Here is a 20,806-nt window from a genome sequence, read left to right as displayed (position 1 = left end):
CAAATGGTGTTTTGAATCTTAAGTAGCTTTGATAATGGGATTTTATTACAGCAATATATATATATGCACGTGGGCAAAATCCTGTTTTATGCATAGCATTGTGTAAACATTGATTTCTAGGAGGAAAATCTTGAAGGACACTAATTTTAATCTCAACACCTGCAACTTATCTTTACTGAAGGAAATCCATTCTGTGCACATCTGCATATACTATATTTCTACAGTTGTGCTGCATCTTATTACAACACAAGACAATAATGTGAGATTTTGTAGTAGAAGGGAAGCAGAGAGTATTTGGGCATTTCAATTAACTTCCAACAATCAGTGTAAGAATTAAAAGTGCATACTCTGAGGCGATGAAAGGAAACACAACTTTCTTACTTACTGGTGAAGGCTTGCATATCTCAAAGCAAACATCTAGAAATTTTCAATTCTTAATCCCTTAGAACATTTGGGAATTGTTAGTTAAGACCTTTGTGATGTTTCCAGATGTCTCTACTGCAAAAAAATTAATAAATAGTATGTGTTTGGAGTGTAGCCATTTGAATATCTATGCGCTAGGAGGGGAATGAGTATGGTTTCACTTAAGAACTCCCACTTTTCACATTGTTCACTGAAACAGGAAGCACTTCAGCATTTCCCCTTTGATGTGCACAGGTAACATCCAAGTCTTGATATACATGAAGCTTTCAGTTTTGCTAGTAAGGATTTTCTATGTAGGAGGTGAAAAATTAGTGTTACTGCCATAGCTGTGATAACCTTAACCTTAAAGGAAAATCTTATTCACACTTTCATCTCAAGTTGAGGGAGATGGTGTAGAAAGACTAGTTCTTGGCAATACCTATTTCCATATTTTTCCACTGAGTCTTCATTAAGACTAAGTTTGTCTGTAAAGTCACTGCCAGCACCCTAAATTTGAGGCTTCCCTCTGCCACCTCTTCTAGGGGATGAGGGGGGAAGAGGAACAGAACTGAACACCAAGAACATCAATTAATAGCAGAAACTATATGAAGATAATTTCTATCAACGGGATTCATACATAGGGTTGCAACTGTGTCAAATTTGCATGATAATACAACTTGAATAAAAATTTTTGTCTATGGTCACAGATGATTTACAGCCATTTAGACCTTCCAGAGAATAGCCTTCTTTGCAGGCACCACGGCAAGGAGTTTGTGTTCTGAAGCAATGAAGCATAAACATTTTTCATTTAACCATTGGGACTTTTCTAAGCTTTAGGTGACATATCTTGGCCCCAAATTTCTGCAAAACACTGTAACCATCTTCACAATTTGCTGTCTGAAACAGTGTAGTGAAATGCAATCTTGTTCCTCAGAAAAGGAGAGACATTATATAGGTAAACAGGATGTTTTCTTTGCAGTGAATAACAAATCACGTTTTAGTCCTCATAAATGTCCAAATAAGCTTGACCATGACAACACTCAGCAGTTTAGGGTACACTGCTAGCAGTGCTGTGCCCCATAAATTGAATACCCCCATAAGTTGCATGCACAGCTTGCATACTAAAGCACTCAAAGTTGTATGTTCAATTAGTCTGGTTCTGTGTAACATTATCCCTAATTTAGGAAGCTTTTAGGAAGCTTTATTTCCATACGTGTATATATATATGTGTGTGTGTGTTTGTGCATTGATTAATTTCTGAGCTTCACAATACTTTGGGGCAGTCTAATCTGGACAACAGGAAGTGTCACAGTCTGTAGTGGTGTGTCACAGAGTATTTCTGGAGTTTTATATTTATATCTACCTGCCTGTTTCCCTCTTTTTAATGATAAACCATGACTGAATGCATCTTTTTAATATTCGGTGGGACGCTATCCTTAAAACTATGATGTTGATACATGTATCTGGATAAATATATTTCCTGCAACTGTTCATGGCTGCCACATTGAACTTCTAGTTTTGTCAGAGAGCACATTTGTATTTCTGGTGGCCAGCTTGCCAACAACATTTCCAACAAGTCTGGAATGGTTTGAATCAAATTTGCTGGCAGTTACCAGAAGGGTACTTTATTTGTAGTCTTCTCACGGTGGTGAAGCGTTCTCTATTTGCGGATATTGGAAGATGATTGCACAAAGAGTTCACAGTTTCTGTTCTGTGCTTTTCTTGTGCTTTGTCATGTTTGTCCTGTTTAACCAGAGAGAGAAGCAGAGGTTTGTCTCCAGGCTCTTGCTGTGTTAGTATCTAGCTGTGCTTTTCACTGCCTGTGGTTTGAAGCCATTGCACAGCTCCCTGTCAGAGAGCTGAGAGGGGAAAGAAGCTCCTGTCTGGCTGAAACACCCAGTCCAAATGTTTTATCCCAGGTGATGCAGTTGCATCAGCCCATTCCCAGAGTGACTTAAACTCTGTTCACTGCAATGAATATTGCAGTCTCTTAAGTTCCATTTCTCGTTACATGTATCTAGTCTCTTATTTCATAATATGGTCCTCAGAATACATTTCTGATAGTCTTTCTGGAAGTGTAATGCCTACTTTACTGAGAGATAAGTGATTTGCTAGAGAAAATACAAGGCATCTCTGACAGAACTGCAGATGGAACCAAAATCCATCATGCTTTAGCCTGTGTGTTGCCAATAAGAAAATAATAATAATTATCCAGTTAGATTTGAAATTAGATTTGCACGTGGGGTTCAAGAACACTGAAGCTGAGCAGGAGTCCTTGATGCAGTAATCAAACACAAGGTTGTGGTCCTAAATTCTTGAGCACCTTTTTGGGAATTCTATGAATCTTTAAAGTAAGGCAATAGCACTGCCAGTTCTGTAGTGTATATCCTTGCTTTGATCTCAGGAACTGAGGAATTTGGCTTCAAAAATGGACCATGATTTGGAAAAAATGCAGCATGTTCTTTTGTCAGTCCTCCTGTATTACTGGACTAGGCTGATACCTTCATTTTGGCTAAGAATCTTGATTTTAATGAGAAGTTGTGTGAAAATTGAGCCATCCCTTGGTAGGTGAAGAAGTTTTGTAATTCTTTGTTTGTTCTGACTGATGGGCTGGTGCTGCTCTGCACAGAGCTGTGTGACTCTGCTGTGCTTGGAGCAGTGAGGTGAGAGGGTGATGAGCTGTCTGGCACAGCATAAGGCAGCTTACAGACTTAGTCAAGGTGACCAACAGCACAAAATAATTATTGAGATCAGAGACACTGGAATGAAATCATGTCCCTTCTGCTTTACTGTTCAGCTGGTAACTAATATCACATCCAGAAGCACCTTTTCTCCTCCTCACACTTGCCTGACCTCTCAAGTCTATCCTGTTGATTTACAAAATAATAAATATTCAAGATGTAATTAAGTGTTAGAACAGCTCCAGGTTTTCTCTCATTGAGGCTCCTCCTCTCTCTTAAGTCATCTCTCCCCCTAAACCTTTCAGAGTCCTTGCACATTTTTTATGCAGTTGTCATCCCTGAATTTTAAATTTTTCTAGTTTCAGATTTTAGTTATTCTCTTTACAATAATAATAGTGATAGGTTTAAAAAAATATCCAAAGGAAGCTTCCTGCAAAAATCAGGTGAGTAGCTAAACAAAACTGGTCCAGATAATCCAAAAGCCCAAATTTGACAGGCTGATTATATTTGTGGGGTGTCAGTGATAGTCAATAAAGATATCAGAATCTGTCTCTGTATTTGCCATTTATCTAGCCCTAACTGAGAAATGCTGTAACTTGCCCATTCTTCCTCCTCCTGTTTTTGCTCCTAAGTATTCTGCTTTAATGGGAATGCTGCTCCTCAGTGGGAGCAGAGGGATCCCCTGCTCAGACCCAGGGCACAGTGAGAGGGTCCCAGGGCTGTGCCAGGCTGCAGCCATCACGTCAGGTCTGTCTGTGCTGGAAAGGAAAGAACTGGCCCAGAGATCAGGGAGCAGCTCTGCCTAGAGCTGCCTCTCTCAGCTGCAGTGAACCCAGCACCCTAAAGCACTGGGCTTGTGTAACAGAGCTGAGTTGTGAAGGTTGTGGAGGGAGGGTTCTCTTTTACCATTTTTAGTTGCATTTGAACTTTGCCTTTCTGTGCTAACGTCTCTTTTATTTTATGTGTGTCACAGGACTCCTCTTTGTAGCATTTTGTCTTTTAAGAGGGCTAATAGAGCAATATTAATGATTAATGATTTGGTAAATCCTTGAAACAGTGCTATAAGTGAAATTGGGTAAATATTAATAATTTACTGCATTCATTGAAGTCAGTAAATATTTTTCTATTTACTTAAAATAAAAAAGTCCTGGAATCAAGCTCATAGCTTTCTGAGAAGGGATTCAGGTTAAGTTTTCAGTAACTCCAAGTGCATGAATATGTTGTGTAGTGCAGAAGGGAGGTGCAGGATCCCTTTCCTTCCTCATGCTGTGTCCTTTTTGTCTCAGACATTCCTCTTTATTTGTGATAATTCATTTTAAACTAAGAGCTAGTTTTTTGGGTGTTTTTGGTGGGCTGTTATGTTCTTTCACTAGAATGAAGCCATTAATATACTGAATGCTATCCAGTGGCATGGAGTAGTACCAATCAAAAATAAAAATTCAGTGTCACATGGTTTTTACTAGCATGTACACACACATTTACATATTTGTGTGTGTGCAAAGCATCTAAATGAGTTTGACATGCTTATTCTTTTTTTAATTTTTTTTATTTTTTTTTTTTAGTTGTTGCTGTTGGTGTCCAGTGACTTGGATACATATTTTAGCTGCATATGTTTTAACAGATGCACACATCACAGGCAACCAATTCACTGAAGAGAAGATGAACACAATGGTGAAATTCATTTAGGAACTTGCCAATTAGTTCTATCAACTGCTGAATAAGGACCTGGAAGGCAGTGATTCATGGTGGGAAGTTAAAACCTGGGTACTGATTCATGAGGGCATTGGGAATTTTCTGAAGGATGTGGAGTGACAGAATCACAGATCACCTTTGCTGAGATGCCATTGAAAAAAATATGGAAGCAATTACTAAGCTGGCCTGAAGAGCTGAGTGCTTTACACAGCCTGTGCTCATCTGTGGGATGTCACCTGCTGTGGAAATCTGAGTGTCATAAAAGCCTGACTCATGCTACACTGTAATCTCCACCAAGAAAAGCTCTGTTCCACATGGCTCTGCAGGATTGTTTCTTTGAGGTCTTCTGGCAAAAATGCAATGAAAAAATGCCTGTAGTTTCTTGGTGATTGCTTTCTGTATAGTGTGGCTCTATAATGCATATTATTAAAACAAGAATGGCTCAGTACTTTAGGCTGTGAATCTGAAAAAATGAATGTGGGCTGTTAGCTAACAACAAAGATGTTTCTGGTTTTATCCATCAAAAAAACAAGTGACATTTATAAAGTATTCCACTGTAAGGAAACTCTGTATTTCCCTAAGTGGGCTGTGATTTACAGTAACCCTCAAAGGTTCTATTGTTACAGAAATAGATTTGTCTTTGTAGGTAGCTACAAAGGGATATCAGAAAGTTGGCCAGTCTACAATATACTTAGAAAACTGTATTGATAATTTGCATTTAGGTTTGTTGGTGGGATGAGTATTATTTTACAATCCTGTAGAGGTTCTTCTGCTTTTATCCATTCAGTCATGTTTTATTACACAGAACTGAGAATTGAAGCAGTAAATGTAGGTCATCTGAGCCTTGTGAGAAATGTGCCTTGGGCATCAGCAGCTATGAATGTTGTCTTTCCCATACAGTCTCTGGTGGATTATCACTGTTTTTTTAAACTATAATATAACATAGGTGAACTGCAGGTTACTTCTGAACTTAACATTGCACCTGTGTCCACTGCATTTACTATTGTCAGATGCTATGGTAATAAAATTTATGTTAAACTTATTGAGTATACAGAATTAGGGTATGTTGAGAGTGTACTTACATCTCATGTTCACAAGCACAGTGAGGGTTATGGGAAGCTGCAGTAGGCTTTGCAGAATTAAAAGATAAAGGTTGAAATAAAAAAAGTTGAAGTAGAATGATGCTCTATTTATGTGGAGGTGCGGTGGGGAGATGAAGAAGCTTTATTATTTCCCTCCAGTTACTGAATAATGGCTTGATGTTTCAGCTGAGATGACTCATTGACAATTCCACCTTCCAAAAATTGTGCTGCAGCTGAGTAATGTTGTTGAAGTCTGAAATAAGGCTGGAATGCAGAATTTTGGTTGATATAATTTAGTAAATTGCTCGTGTTCTAATGTTATCCATATTTATTACTTGATGTTGCGGGTTTACTTTTCCTGTTGATTACTGTTTGTTACTGAAAGACTCACTCTCTAAAGATACAATTCTCCCCATACTTTTGTGTAGTTCATACAGGATCATGTTTCAAGACTTGAATTTCTTTAAATTGACTTACTTTTCAATAGAAAGTATTGGGTTCCTTTTTTTCCTTACCCTTATGTAATCAAAATTCTTTGATGCTACATTTTCACCTTTCTGCAGTAACTGATTTTTCTTTATTACGTTTTATTGATATTTAACATTTAGAATAATCATATAGCAATTCATGACATAATTTTTTGTCTTGTTGGATAAAATCAGGGAAGAGATTGAGGTAGTTATAAAAAGCTTCCTTTAAATCTACTAAGCAAATAGAAGAAAAATTGGAAGTTAGGGCATTGTTCAGTTGATTGACTTTCTAGTATGTTAAGAATTTAATAGATTTCCCAAAACATCTATAAGAGAAATAATGTTAAATATTTTGATCTTTTACAGAACAATCCCCCAAACTATTGTATAGCTGGTTCAGATTCAATCAAGTTTATTTATTTTGTTGTTTTTCTTCAATGACAATTGCCCCTTTACCTTTCAAGTAAAGTCAGAAACTTGGTATGTTCCAGAGACTGCTGAAAACGTGACTTGTGCTTTAGAATCCATTACTCTTTCCTATCTATTTTCTTGATGTGAAATATAAAATACATTGAAATGATTCCAAGGTTTGCAAGAAGTGTGTAGAACTCAGAGTGTAGGAATTGGCTATTTTTAGTCATGGAGTGGTTGTGGGACTGTATCCTGGTGACATCATAAATTTGCCTCTCAGCAGACATATGGGGAGTTAATAAATAGGTTGTTGGTTGAAGCATCTGCGTCAGTAAAATTTTGTTAGAGTGGAGTGTTTTTTCTTTCATTTTTTCTTACCATGTTTACAAGTTTGGTTTGAGTGTTTTGGTTTTTTTTTTTTTTTTTCCTCCCTGACCCTTATCCAAATATCAAATGTGGGAAGTCAGCTAGGAGGGAATCTGGGCACTCACTGGTTCTGTGCCTTTCATTTGGGAATCAGGATGCGGTCTCTGCTTCAGCCCTTGTGTGCCTGGGCTGTGTGCCTCTCTGAGTATATAGATAGGCTTTGTGTTGCCATAGTTCCTGCTTTTGAAATAGGTAGGCTGGAAGATGTATCCAGGGAAGAGTAAAAATGGAAATATTCTTTTTATGCCCACCAATGCAGTTTGATGGGTGGTTGTTTCCTGGCATTTTTTTTCTGGTTTGGTTTTTTTTTTTTGGTTTTTTTTTGGTTTTATTTTTTTGTGGGTTTTTTTGTTGTTGTTGTTTGGTTGGTTTTTTGGCTTTTTGGTTATTTGTTTTGTTTTGTGGTTTTAAAAAATGTATTATGTTTAGTTTGGTTCCAAGGTGGTGCTTTTGCTTCCCTCCCCATTCTCCTTCCCTCAATGCCTATAAGACAAGAGGATGATTTTCTTCAGGTTCTGGGTCTAAGCTTTTATTTTACTTGAAAAGTACAATTTTCAAATGTTGAGAGTTAAAGGAAAAAAATTGAGAGCAATGCCTTGAGATGTTTTTCTAATTCTGAAGAATATTTCAAAGAATAATGCTGAACTCTGTAGCTCTAAGACTAATTTGAGTATTAAATGCAATTTGAGCATCATAGAAACTCCATAGATTAATAGCATGAAATTCCTTTATTAACAACAGTAATTCCGCACATTTCTTCTACTCACCAAAGAGTTCCTTTTTTAAAATTCACTGTAAGAATATTGCTGATTTGTTTCTCTTGAATCAGCTACTATGTGTAAAATCACAATAGCACCAGTGTTTATTTGTTTTGTAAGGTAGCTCTAATACATAACAAAATTAAAATGTATTTAAGTTCCTGTTTTTTTTCATAGATTGTATATGAAAATGTTTCATATATGAATACAAGGAACAAAAAAAAAATTATTGAATAGGATAACTTGATAAATCATAATAGTTCAAAGGAAGGATATCTGATATTAGAGAGGAAAAAAACTATTTATCTTAAGTTACTTCAGCAAATAATTGGTAAAGTTCATGTTTTTTTCAATTGCTTTTTACAAATGAAAGAACTCAATGGGAATATCATCAAACAGACTGAGACTTGGTGTCCTGAGTTCTGTTCACTTTTCATCTGATTTAGCTTGTCATTCTAAACCAGATATTCAACTCACCACCTGTTTACCAGTGCTTGCAAGGACTGAGGTGTTTCGTTTTTCTCTACACACCTGAGGTATTAATCATTAACCCTGTGGAAAGTATGTGCTAAGGAATGCATCGGATTTTCATTCTAAACAATTTCTAAATAACTCCCCATCAGTAGGAGGTTGAAAAGAGCAGCTTAGTGTTTGATGGCAATTAGATAAAAATTTTCTTGGAAATATAATACTCCAGCAATGTCGTTCAGTTTTAAAGTAGGAACCTTTCTGCTTTATCAAAAATTTAATGATAAATTATGTGAATATTTTAAAATGTGCAGAAAACATGGGTTTGGAAAGTAGTTCAGCATTGATAGCACTTGTTCCAGAGTTTGGTCTTGTGGAGCACTGGGTTATTAGAGAAGAGCAGAAGAGCAGAGTGAGAAAAAAAAATATCACAGATTAAACTTCTATACTGACTACTCATGAAGCAAATTAATAATGGGATTTCCTAATTATGGGAATTAGGGTTCTTTGTCTGCTGTTGATATTCTCCTTGAATATTACATAAAGGTGATTTGAATAATTGAATACTTTTTAAGCTTAAAGCATACTGGGAAATGAAAATGAAGTTAAATACTTTCTTGTTTCCATTGTAGCTTTTCAAACAATATCAGCCCTGAACATAAGCAGGTTATAGTTAGGATATTTTAAGAAAAATTTTAAAATATTTTTCCAGTTTTGTGATACCTTTTTAATAGATGCTGATGATGTGAAACTTGATGATAATTACGAATAATACAATTATGCATTATAACTGATACATTAGGGAGAGAAATACTTTCTTCTTACTAAAGAAAATAAACTATTCCCACTGAAACCCTACCTCAATTAATTTATGGTTTTCTCTGTGCCTCTTGGGAATTCTGAGCATGGTTCTAGTCAGGTCTTGAATAAGATATAATTTGTGTTTATATGCTATATTCATCAGAACTGTTAATTCTGTGAACATCAGAATACAGTGGATAGAGTTTAGAGATGGTGATATATTATGTAACTTCTTATCTGTTTCTTTCAAACTCTGGTACACTATGCAGTATAGTATAATTCAAGGAAATCCAGTGTGCTTTAGAAATGATGTTAAGTCTGATGTTTGATTCTGCTCAATGCTGTAGCCTAATTCTGTTCCTACCCTTTGCTTCTTCCAGGCCATGAGATACCGCTCCCATGATGGCAGAGACTCGTATGAAATGTTTTGTTAACCACTGCATGACTCTTAAATGCTAGAAGCAGAAAGCACTAGCTGGTAGCTCAGTGTGGAGCAAACATTTTATTTTAAACTTCAAAACCAATTATGTCAAAGAAAAGTCGTGCCAAGGGAGAGAAGCCCGACATGGAGACTGACGCCCTGCAAGCTGCTAATGAGGAGCTGAGAACTAAACTGACCAACATCCAGATAGAATTTCAGCAAGAAAAAACCAAGGTATTTGTCTCTCTTTTGTGATCATTCTTTTAACAGCAGCACGGTTAGAAACCAGCAGAGTTTGATACTAAAATGTGTTGGTTGTAAAAGAAAAGCATGACAGAGAAGTGAAATCAGAAGAACAACTGATAAGTTAAAATTGGTGTAAATGCTTTTAAATATTGTGCAAAAGGGACTAAATATCCCCAAACATCCAATCACTGAAATTTGCAATCACAGCAATACAAATGGCATTAGCTTACTGACAAGGGAGTTTTGTATTTAATGTTACTGAAAATTGTATGTTGTAAAAAGAATTGTCTTCAAAATCAAAAATCTGCACTTTATTCAAGGCATGTCACTTTAAATGCTTTGAGGAATATCAATTAACTGGAAACTGTCTGTGTAGGAGTCCTAATTTGATTTGCTGAGGTTATGTGTGGCATTGCTCTGAGCTATTCAATGATGCATCTGATTGCTGATGAAACAAATTCATCAATATTTGTCTACCTAGCATATGTTCAACTGGTATTTAGGTAATCAAGAGGACACCTAGGATTCATCAAATATTAATTCATCAAATACATTTGTATTTATGAAGATTAGCAGTTACTTTTGTATTTCTGTAGGTTGTTTAAAATATGGATAAGACAGTAAGGTTATTTCTGTTCTGTTATTTATTACAATCAGTTAGTGCATTTGACTTTGCACAAGGCAGTTCTGGAGAATAATCCATGTGCAGGTGGATTTATCTGTGTTTGACTGGGGATACTGTAGTGGCAAGAGTCTCAAAGGCTTACCAAGTTGAGAAAGTATGCACTGAAAATGTGTTCTCTTTATACAAAGGATCTTTGCTCTAGCCTTTTTTCTTGTTATCAGTGTAAAATGTGCAACACCTGAATAACAAAATTTCTGTGAATTCTAGTTTCATTAACATCCTTGTGTGATACTCAGCTTTGAAAGGTCTTATTTTTTGCATTTTAATTTACGAAGTAAACCGAAAACCCATCACAAATGTAATCCTTAGATTTATTTTTTTACAGAGGAAAAAGAAATCATAAAGCCTTAATTTGTGTTTGAATGATGCAATAGGTTCAGAAAATATCAGCCAACTAAATTTGTGTTGCCTTGGAAATTTTTCTTCTTCACAGACTAAAGTAAAAAGTCAAATCTCTTACGGGTCAGGGGTATTGATAAATTAACAGATAAGTCAGGGGTTTTGCTATTCACTTTCTCAGCCAACTTCTCTTGCTGTTGATTGATATAATGACAACAAATTTTAAAACAAGTTGAACAAACTACTTAAGCTTTTTAAAACTACACACCATGAAATTTAGTAGTGGCCAATACCCTTTATAATTTACAGGTGAGTAAGTTGCATTATTTTACTCTTTTTTAGTGTCTCAGTGTTTGTTCTTGCAGACTTGACTTGCTGGTAGATTGCATTTACACTAGTAAATTTTTCTTTTTAGTTATTTTATTTCCTATTTTGTTCTGTATAACTTTATATGTAGAAATATGGATGTGAATTTTATTATGATTTTTAAAGTTGTATTAAAAAGAGCACATAAAGTAATCTTATACCTTGGACAGAAGAATGAAATAAATTTGACTCATTAAATAACTCTGATTAAGAAACAATTTCATGAACACTAGAAAGTGTTTAGCCCTGGTACACTTCCAGTCTTTACCTGTAAGAGCATCAAGTTTAACTCTTGATTCAACTAAGAATCAGGTGTAAGTACATGACCATGACAGCTGCAGGAATATTTTCAATAACCAGTCTTCTTACACTATATTCAGTATAGAATTTGCTTCAGCTTGGTTTCTAGTACACCTTTCTACATCTTTCTTCAGCTTAAAAATTTAATATTTTCTAGTGTATTGAGGTTGTTACTGGAGACAGAATGTGTTTTGTGCACATAATGTGTGCAGAGAAATGGGTGAGCTCACAAATGAAATCTGTGAAAGAGGAAAGAGGAGATAACAGCCAGAGTGCTCCAAAATCCTACCAAGTGTGCATTGCAGCCTGAAGTAAATTCTGCAGTGTGTTGGAGTGCATTTCTGTGAGGATGCAGCTGGGGGAGGAGATCTTCAACCTCTTCCCCTCATCTTTGCCGTGGTGCTTGCTGTAAATCATTTAACTGGAACTGTGTAGTTTATTTCCCAGCCTACTCCTGGTCTGTGCAGCACTTACAGGAAGCCTTGACTGACAAGATGAGTAAATCAAAGCCATAGAGATTTTTCCTGTTTAGACTGTAGTTCAAAGATAGTAACAAAACCAAGAAAAATTATTTCTTGGTATCAAAAAAGTAAAAAAACCTGTACCTAGAGGATTCTAAGTAAATTAGATATATTTACTGGTGTAAATATAGGTAAGGGAGAAGTACTGAAGCTGCTAAACAGATAGTTCTGTGACCCATGGGATATAAACTGTATTAGGAAAGGTAACAAACTCTTGTAGGGCCAATTTATTCAATTTAATTTTCCTAAACTATTTTTTCCCTCACGTATATGCCTGTATTAATGATTTATCTGAGAAGGAACCTTGTAATTGATGAGAGACATCACAAATGGAATTTAGCCTTACCGTACTTTTGCCTGAAAAATGCTGCTTTCTCTGAAATAAAATTTTACCCAAGAGACATTCAAAACTTGGTACATATTTTCCTAGTACATCTTGTTTCATTGGTTGTTGATCCATGTTAAGAAATCTTTTCTGTAAAGTTGTTTACTGCATGCTTATGCCATACCTGATCCAAAATTGATGTTTGCTCGTTTTTGGATGTGCATCATTGTTGATCCTGCTGGTGGTGTTCTGACCATTGGACACAAGAGTAGCTGGGTTCATTTATGCTGCCTAAGGGGTGAAGCGAAAATTGTGGCCCTGTCTTAGTTCCCCTGTACTGTGTCTTGTTTTGGGAACACCTGCTCGATAGCTTTGGGGGCCTTGTTGGATACAGGATGTCCTTCTGGACTGCAGGTTTGCTGCCATCTATGGAGAGCCTGGAGGAGGAAATGCATGAACTGAACAGGGGCTCACTACCCTCACTCTGCTACTGAAAAAGCTTTGTTGGAAAACTTCCAAATGTTGGGAAATGAGTAATGAAAGGAGCTGACCAAAGCACAAAAATTTTACTTATTTTAACATGAATGGGGACTGGACTCACTCTGACTGAACCTTTAAGTCCAGTGCTATGAGCACAAGGAGCTGTAGTGAATGAGCAAGGTCTTGGCAGTCAGCTCAGTGGTTTTAAAAATGCTTGTGTTGAGATCCATGAATATTTAGGAACAAATATGCCAAAGTACCTATTCCCACTGAGATAGCTTTCTTCATATTAAAAAAAATAATACAAAAAAAAGTGAGACTCAGGCAAAACGCCACACTGTATTTTCATTTCATTCTTGTTCTGGAAGCCAGACAAGTACAGAACTGCACAGTTTGCAGGAGAGAGGGACTGAGGGGTGTGGGAAGGACAGATTATGGCTTTCAGAGAAGATATAACAAACAGATATAACTTTCCATCTTCTCTGACAAAAAGCAGTAATAAGAAAAGATTTTTTAAGACCTTGAGAACTGGGATGCATTGTTTTTTTTTTTCTGGATCATGAGGTGTAATAAGCATTTAATATGCTGTGTTTTTTGAAGACTTTTTTGTGGATTTTGATGGATTTCTAGGGGTTTTTTAAGGATTAAAATTCTTCTTGTTTAAATTCCTCTTACTGAAGCTTTTATGTAAAATTATTAGTGATATATGATAGTACTCAGTTACTCTGAATGGTTAATATCTGTTCTCACAGACAGAATATAGGTGCATATAGGTTTTGCTTTGCTTTCCCTTAATTCAGTGAAAGATGAGAAAAATTGAGCAAGTATGCTAATTTGGTGACTCAGTACTCCCTCAAAATGTCAAAATCCATTTCTCATTTATTAAAAAATCTTGAATGTGTTGTATTGAAAACTGCCTTTCAGTTGTATGCTTAATGTGCAATATGACTAATTTAAAATTATTGTGGTTCTGGAGGTATATAATCTGTATTTTTAAGTGCCATTATGCAGTTTGTTTCAATGTGTTGTCATTAGTTGGTTTCATTGCTCAATTTAATTTCAATTTTCTTGGCTCATCAGTAAGGCAATAAGTAAATAATGAGTGTTGTTTCATTTTCAAATTTATCTATAAACCAGTCTATTTACTTCTGATGGTAGATAGGTGGGTAAGTGACAGTTTTGTTACAGCATCATGGAATGGTATGGCTTGGAAGGGACCTTTAAAGATCATCTATTCCAACCTCCCTGCCATGGACTCTGCTATGGAATTGGGTATCCTAATGCAAGCACTAAAAATCACTGCTATCCACTGTAGGTTTGGAGCTAAATGTCATCCCACTGAAAGAAATCATACATGGATATATCCTGCAGATAATTTCCAATAGCCAGATTTACCATTTGGAGAAGAAACCCAACTTCTATCTCTCTTTAATAAAGATACATTCTCAGAATCATCCTGGAACTGTGACAATATCTATAAAATCTGTGTGTGACAATGTCTGACTCAGAGCTATTACCTTTAGAACAGCTCTAATTATAGTGCTCTCCTAGGTGGTGTTCAGTCAACAGTGCATCTGGGTTACTTTCATAAAAATGTATGATACCTTTCCTTCCTTTCTTGCTCCAATCTCTTCTTTTCTTTAAATCAAGGGTAAGTTTGAGTTGGTAATTTCAAAGCTACTGTTCAAAATAAGAGGATTGTAACATTTTTTGCACAGGAAAAGTCTGCTGTCCCAGCTGTCTGAAGACTTCAGGTCAAGTTGTGGTGGGTTGATCCTGACTGGATACCTATTTGATAAATTTGCAATTCTGGCTTAATTTAGTGTAAATTAAATGCATCACATGACTACATATCCCAGCTTTGTGTTGCACAGATAGAAGCAGATGTGGCAGTGAATAACATTTTGCTGCTTGGTAGCCTTCTTTTAACATGAAGCTCTATTTGCTGTGTATGTTTGTATTGTCATTGAAAATTAAAATACAATTTTTGAAACCTCTGCCTCTGATAGAGGTTTTGGCAGTCTTGGTAATGAGGATAGTTGAAAGATGTTACTGAAACTATGAATGATAAAATACATTATAGCCTTTCTGGTGTACTGCAATAGACAACTGAGCCTTTCTCTTTTTCCCCCTTTATTCTAAATTAACATCTAATTCCACATGGAAAAAAGCATTGCTTTCCATGTAGCCTGCTGAGCATTATTTTATAATGAGGTTTCATCACAGTGGATATTACTATAATAGTCTATAATATTTTTCCACGACTCTCTCCCCAGCCCTTAGACTCACTGGCCTATATTTTCTGAATATGTCTGGGGACATGAATAGTCTCACTTTTGGGGTGAGATCTGAGGTCCATTGAGTAGACTTGGTTTTTCAAAAGGCCAATTCTTTTGGCTTATATAATGAGGACTTTCCCATTAAAATAGCTAAGAAATTAAGAAATCCAAAATAAAAGTATTTCCAGCATAAACATAAAGTCTTTTCCCTGTTTGAGTAATTTTCCATTTGCTTGTAGAGCACAGTAGAGGGGTTATGGGTCACAATAGTCTGGTGTGGTTGGTACAGGAAATAAGGAGATAACTAGATTGCATGTTGGTCAGTTTTATTTTATTCCCTAGATCTGTGAGAACTCATAACCAGTTGCCCATCCCTATAGCAGATTCCTTAACATGCCCATGGCCTTTTTCCAGCCCTGCTTCTCCATTAGTTTACTCAAGAGAGGTGTGCAGTCTTTGCTTTTGAATATTCAGGATTGGTTTCTAAGACCAGTTTGGAGGCACCTTCCTTGGTGACTTTAAAAAGTGGAGTGGTGCATGTTAATCAATATTTTATATTTTGTTCCAGGTGGGTAAACTGAGAGAAAAAATCCAAGAGGTTAAGCAAGAAAGGGAGCAGGAGCAGCATAAGCACACTGCCTATATTTCTGAACTGAAAGCCAAGCTCCACGAGGAGAAAATGAAGGAACTTCAGAGTGTCCGAGAGCTACTGATCCGGCAGCATGAGCAGGAGGTGGCAAGAATGGTGAAAATCAAGGATGGTGAAATTCAGCGTTTGCAGTCGACAGTCAATGTCCTGCGGGACGGGGCGGCTGACAAGGTGAAGACGGCGCTGCTGAGCGAGGCAAAGGAGGAGGCTCGCAAGGCCTTCGACGGGGAGCGAATGAAGCTGCAACAAGAGATCTTGGAGCTGAAATCTGGCAAAAAGCAGCTTGAAGAAGCTCTGAACAACATCATGCAGGCAGATAAAATGAAGGCTGCGGACCTGCGCACGGCTTATCAGTCCCACCAGGATGAGATCAACAGAATAAAGCGGGAGTGTGAGAGGGAGATCCGCAGGCTGGTGAGTTCACTGAGTAATGCTGCTTATTTCAGTTTGTAGCAGATATTGATATATTGCTGTATGTGCCCATAAATATCAAAGCAGCCTTTGGCAGTGATATCTTCAATCAGTGCTGATTGCTACAAGGGGCCACTGTTTCCACTGTTTCTCCTCCTTACAGCAAAGGTGAACCTTGGCTCCATAGCCCGTCCAACATAGTCCAAAGCTTTATGTCCCACCAAATAGAATACAAGACAACCAAGACTTTCCAGAATGAATTTTCTCAACAGATCAAAGAAATAGACTTCCCCCTTCCTAGTTGTGCAGCTATACTCCTGGTGACCAAAACAAGTCAGGGATTGTTGGTTGGACAGTAAGAATGCCTTGTGAGATGGCAACATTAAGTTCACGTAGAATTTTATATTTAAATTGGAGGAACCAGTTGTGCTGAAACAAGACAGGCTCTTTGCTTCTTTTTTTATCTTTATCCAGGTCATTCAATATGAAGCACTGTTGCCCTTTCAGAATTTCTGTGTTTTATCTATAGCAGCAGAAAAGTTAGGGCCTAGGACAGCAGGCTTTTTTCACGCTTCATAAACCCTAGGACTTCAGCACAGATGGCAGACTATGCTGTTGGTATAAAATCAAAATCCAGGCGGTATTTCCTGACAGTGGGTGCCCCATATTATTCAGCTTTGTAAAATGTATAGAATCTAAGATGGGCTGTACACAGTTATACATTTAAAGAGGTCTTTATCAAGTGACACTTCTGTTTGATAACATGATATTTTCTATATGTATGTGGATACCTAATGGTTTGTCTACACAAACTAGCAGTATGATAGTTATGCAAATTAAAAAAAAATAAAATAAGCATAATATTTATGTTATGTCAAGTAGTACAGACTTTTAATAGAATGAACAGCAGTTTCCTTAGGAAAATTTCTTGTGGGTTTGAATTTGTGCAGAAATGACCTCTTATTTCTTGTATTCCTCAGGAAAAATTATGATAAGGACAAGCTACAAACTGTAATATCTATTTACTGCGGCTGATTTTCTGTTTGAGAAAATGAAAGCTTTTATTGCAGTTAATATTTATGCTTTAAATTAATTGGATGTTGATTGAGTCTCAGGGGTATCGTTTTGTTCATTAATTAAGACCACTGCAAAGACTGACAATGCAGTTTCTGCAAACATAGCTTCTTTCATAGTCTATTGTCTATTAGACAAGTAAAATTCTAAAATCATGGCTATGAAGTACAGACAATTTTAAAAAGTATTACAGAAGAGAGAAGGTTGATACATTCTGGCATATGTTTTTCTGGAGGACATTTTCTAAGTGAATTTAACCTCCTCCAAGAAGGGTTTCAAAGGAAATATTTAACTCTTCACTTTCAAGAGCAGAGGTTTTCAGCCTCTGGTGATGAAGGTGATGAAGGTGGCACTCTGTTATCTGTCTGGCACAACAAAAAAAATTCTGTGAAGTCATTCAAAATTTTAATTGTAGGCTTGCTGAGCCTGTGTTACTCAGTACATCTGAAAAGGTGAATATACTTTGGTGGGGAAGTGTGTAGGTAACTCTTGTTTCCTTTTCCCAGCACCAGAGGAAAGACCAGTGGAAGCCTGCCACTGGTCTCATGGGCTTTCTTAGGAAATGTTTGTATCTTCCTCCAAGAGTCTTGTGCTGCCTTCTAGTGCTTCCCTTCCTTTCATACAATGAATTTCAGTTTTTTCCTTAAATTCCTTTTAATTTTAATTTAATTCCTTAAATTAAAATTAAATGGTTTGCGGTGTTTTTTGAAAGAAAAAAAACCCCGTTCTTCTAGGAATCCTTAGGAATTTAGGTAGTTGTTATTGCACAGGGCAGTCTTTAAATCTGGGATAAGGTAAAAAATACTGCAGAGTTCCTAAATAGGTTCTCTTTTCCTTTGAGAAAGCACATAGGATTGTAGAATCTGATCACTGGGATATTTCCCTCTCTTCTCTCTTCTCCATTTAATTAGTTCAAGGGATGCTCACCTTCCATTTCAGATTAACCCTATCAGCTCTGGATCTGGGCTTCTTTGTTGGTTTGTACCGTTCTATGAGATGAAATGATCAGGATGTGAAAGGAAGTGTTATTAATATTAGCACAGTTCTGTAACCGACTTTCAATTAATGTGTTCTTTTGTATATGTGCAGTGTTTTGTGGCATTATTAGGAAACCAGCATCTTTGGGATTAACTACCTAAATGGGCTGGCCATACTGTAATTCAAATTCAGATAGAGTAATTCAGGATGCAGTCTGATTGTCTTGTCAGACTTGGCTGATTTATTTTGCATTTCAGATCACAGATTACTTTTGTGAATGCTTTTCTTATAGATATTGCAGCTAGGAAAAAAAAAATCTGTATTTTGCCATTAACTTTAACACCCATGACTAATCTGACTAAAATCTTACAATTCTTGGCTGCTATTAAAAAATAAGTTATGAGAAAGGAAAAAGCCAAATCCATTGTCTATGTGAATACGTATAAATTATAGACTATATTTTTAAAAAATATGATTGATCAATTTGGGGAGTGTTTTCATAGTTTTGAATTGAGCCATGAAAAATACCCAACAAACCTCAACAGAAACAAGACTGGATGACTAAGGTCCTAGTGCTTAATAAGAGAAAGTAAAATATCTATTTGGCAAAACATATGACACACTTTTTCTATGTGCAGCAAGAAATTATGCTGGAATTTTTATGTTCCTGTAATTGAAAATGTAACAGTGATATAAATTTTTCCATTAGTTTAAGGAATGCTAATTGCTGTGGATTTTATTCCCCCACCCTCCAAGGAGCTACATCCTTGTTGTGTATATGCATCGGCACAATGTGCTGGCAGCTATGAAACCAGAAGTAAAAATAGCTAGTAACAAACTGGAGGGACAAATGAAACAGATGTCTTGAAAGTAAAGAGGCACCTTGGAGAACAAGATTAGAAAAAAAGAACAGTGGTTATTTATTTTGTTCAGCCCATATTTCCTGAGTAGTTGAGTCTGAACAGTTGTATTGTTCCACAGAATGAAAACTGTACAGTAGTAGACAAAATAGCAATTTCAGCCAATTTTTCTCAGTCCTTGATTAAGCTTGCCATTTAACTGACTTGGTTTGATAATCAGGTTTGAAGTTAGTTTTCAGGGGTAAGTAAAGTTGCTCTCTTTTCCCGGCAATCCTGAAATAGCCTGTTCATGTTGTTGGTGATCCTGGGAAATGGCCCAGCCATACTCTGCTGCCAGCACGGGTGGGGAAGGAGGCCATGGCCATTGACCATGTTAGTTCAAGGTTCCATTCATTCTGGGACCACTTGGACACTGTTTTTAAGCAGGCCCTTACATTGCAAGGCACATTTCTCTAGGTACTGTTTTTGCAGTGGCAAGATTAATGGGCATTTTGCAGTTCTTGCCTTGGAAAATGTATGCAAAAGCCCAATCATTAAAAGAATATTGAATTATGACATCACTGATCTACTAATTTTTAGTATTGGTTGAATAAGAAAAAAACCCGAATGCTTATTTTGTGAACACTTAATATAATATTTAAACTTTGGAATGAACAAATGACACTTGCACCCTGCATTTTGTGGTACATGTTTTAGTAAACACTGTTTCTTTTATTGGAAATGTCTTTAACACCAAGCTTTTCACTTATTTTCCAGCTAAATACCATTCTACTCTGTTAAAATCTTTACACATATGGTCTTCCTAAATATTCTTTAACAGCTTGGATTGAAATTAACTGAAAGACTTCAATATAAAATAGACCTAATTTTCTTAACCACAAAATCATTAAGATTCCACTAATTGTATTAGATGCACAATAAGGTTCCTGTTTAAGAGGGCACACAGTACACCAGATGAAGAAAATATTTCAATTGTACTTTCAAGTAGCCATATAAAAATTGTCTAAAGAGCAGTGTGACAGTATTGCAGATTCATACTTGCAAGGCAAAAAATCCTTTTGCTGCTAAGAGCATCAAAGTAAAAGAAATTGTTTTCAAGGGGTGATTTTTAGAAGTTCCTGATTTATGGAGACAGATGCACTATTTAAGTGTCCTTAATCTCCTTAGCCCAAATTATACTGCTGCATAAATAAAAAACTCCTTCCAGTGTGGAAAGCTGCTTCTGTCTGGTGTTTCCCAAATAAATATAATGGAGGACATGAAAGAATATCATTCATACTAATAGATGAAGCAGTTTTTAAAGGTAGAAGTCTAGGCAGTTTCACTGAAACTTCTTTTCAAGACAAAAAACATGTTATGGAATGACCTCATGTATCGTTTATATTGATTTTTTAAAAATAGTATTTCAGTTTTTGTGTCTGTGTGTAACACAGCATCTCACGTTCTAAGTGAAGGCTTCTGAAAAGTTTTTTATAGAATTAAGAATTAAGTTGCTCCAGTTTAGAACAGCCCAAAAGTTCAACTCACATCCTTCACAAATTCCTATTTTCTAACCTTGCACAACTCTTAATATGGTTGTTTGTCTGTCTGTCCTTAGTATGGATTATACTAACATGGAGTCTGTCTTCAGTATGGTTTAGCATTGGGATTGTAATACAATCATGGGAAATTTAGGTGGTGA

At 36.4% G+C, this 20,806-nt stretch overlaps 1 protein-coding gene across 10 annotated transcripts in view; it reads left to right on the top strand.

Annotated features, from left to right (window-relative positions):
- Positions 1-20,806, top strand: part of JAKMIP1 (janus kinase and microtubule interacting protein 1) — a 141,897-nt gene that overhangs the window by 54,898 nt on the left and 66,193 nt on the right. For 9 of the 10 annotated variants that reach the window (XM_077177729.1, XM_077177727.1, XM_077177728.1 and 6 more), the window contains 2 exons: positions 9,572-9,846; positions 15,722-16,216. In XM_077177729.1, the coding sequence (XP_077033844.1) occupies positions 9,718-9,846; positions 15,722-16,216 (624 nt within the window). In that variant the 5' untranslated portion in view covers positions 9,572-9,717. Of the gene's footprint in view, positions 1-8,386; positions 8,459-9,571; positions 9,847-15,721; positions 16,217-20,806 lie in introns of those variants that run through there. The other variant, XM_077177725.1, reaches the window with a different exon arrangement.

This window comes from Agelaius phoeniceus, chromosome 4 (genome assembly GCF_051311805.1).
Source record: "Agelaius phoeniceus isolate bAgePho1 chromosome 4, bAgePho1.hap1, whole genome shotgun sequence".
Lineage (NCBI taxonomy): Eukaryota > Metazoa > Chordata > Aves > Passeriformes > Icteridae > Agelaius > Agelaius phoeniceus.
This window is presented reverse-complemented; position numbering and strand designations above follow the sequence as displayed.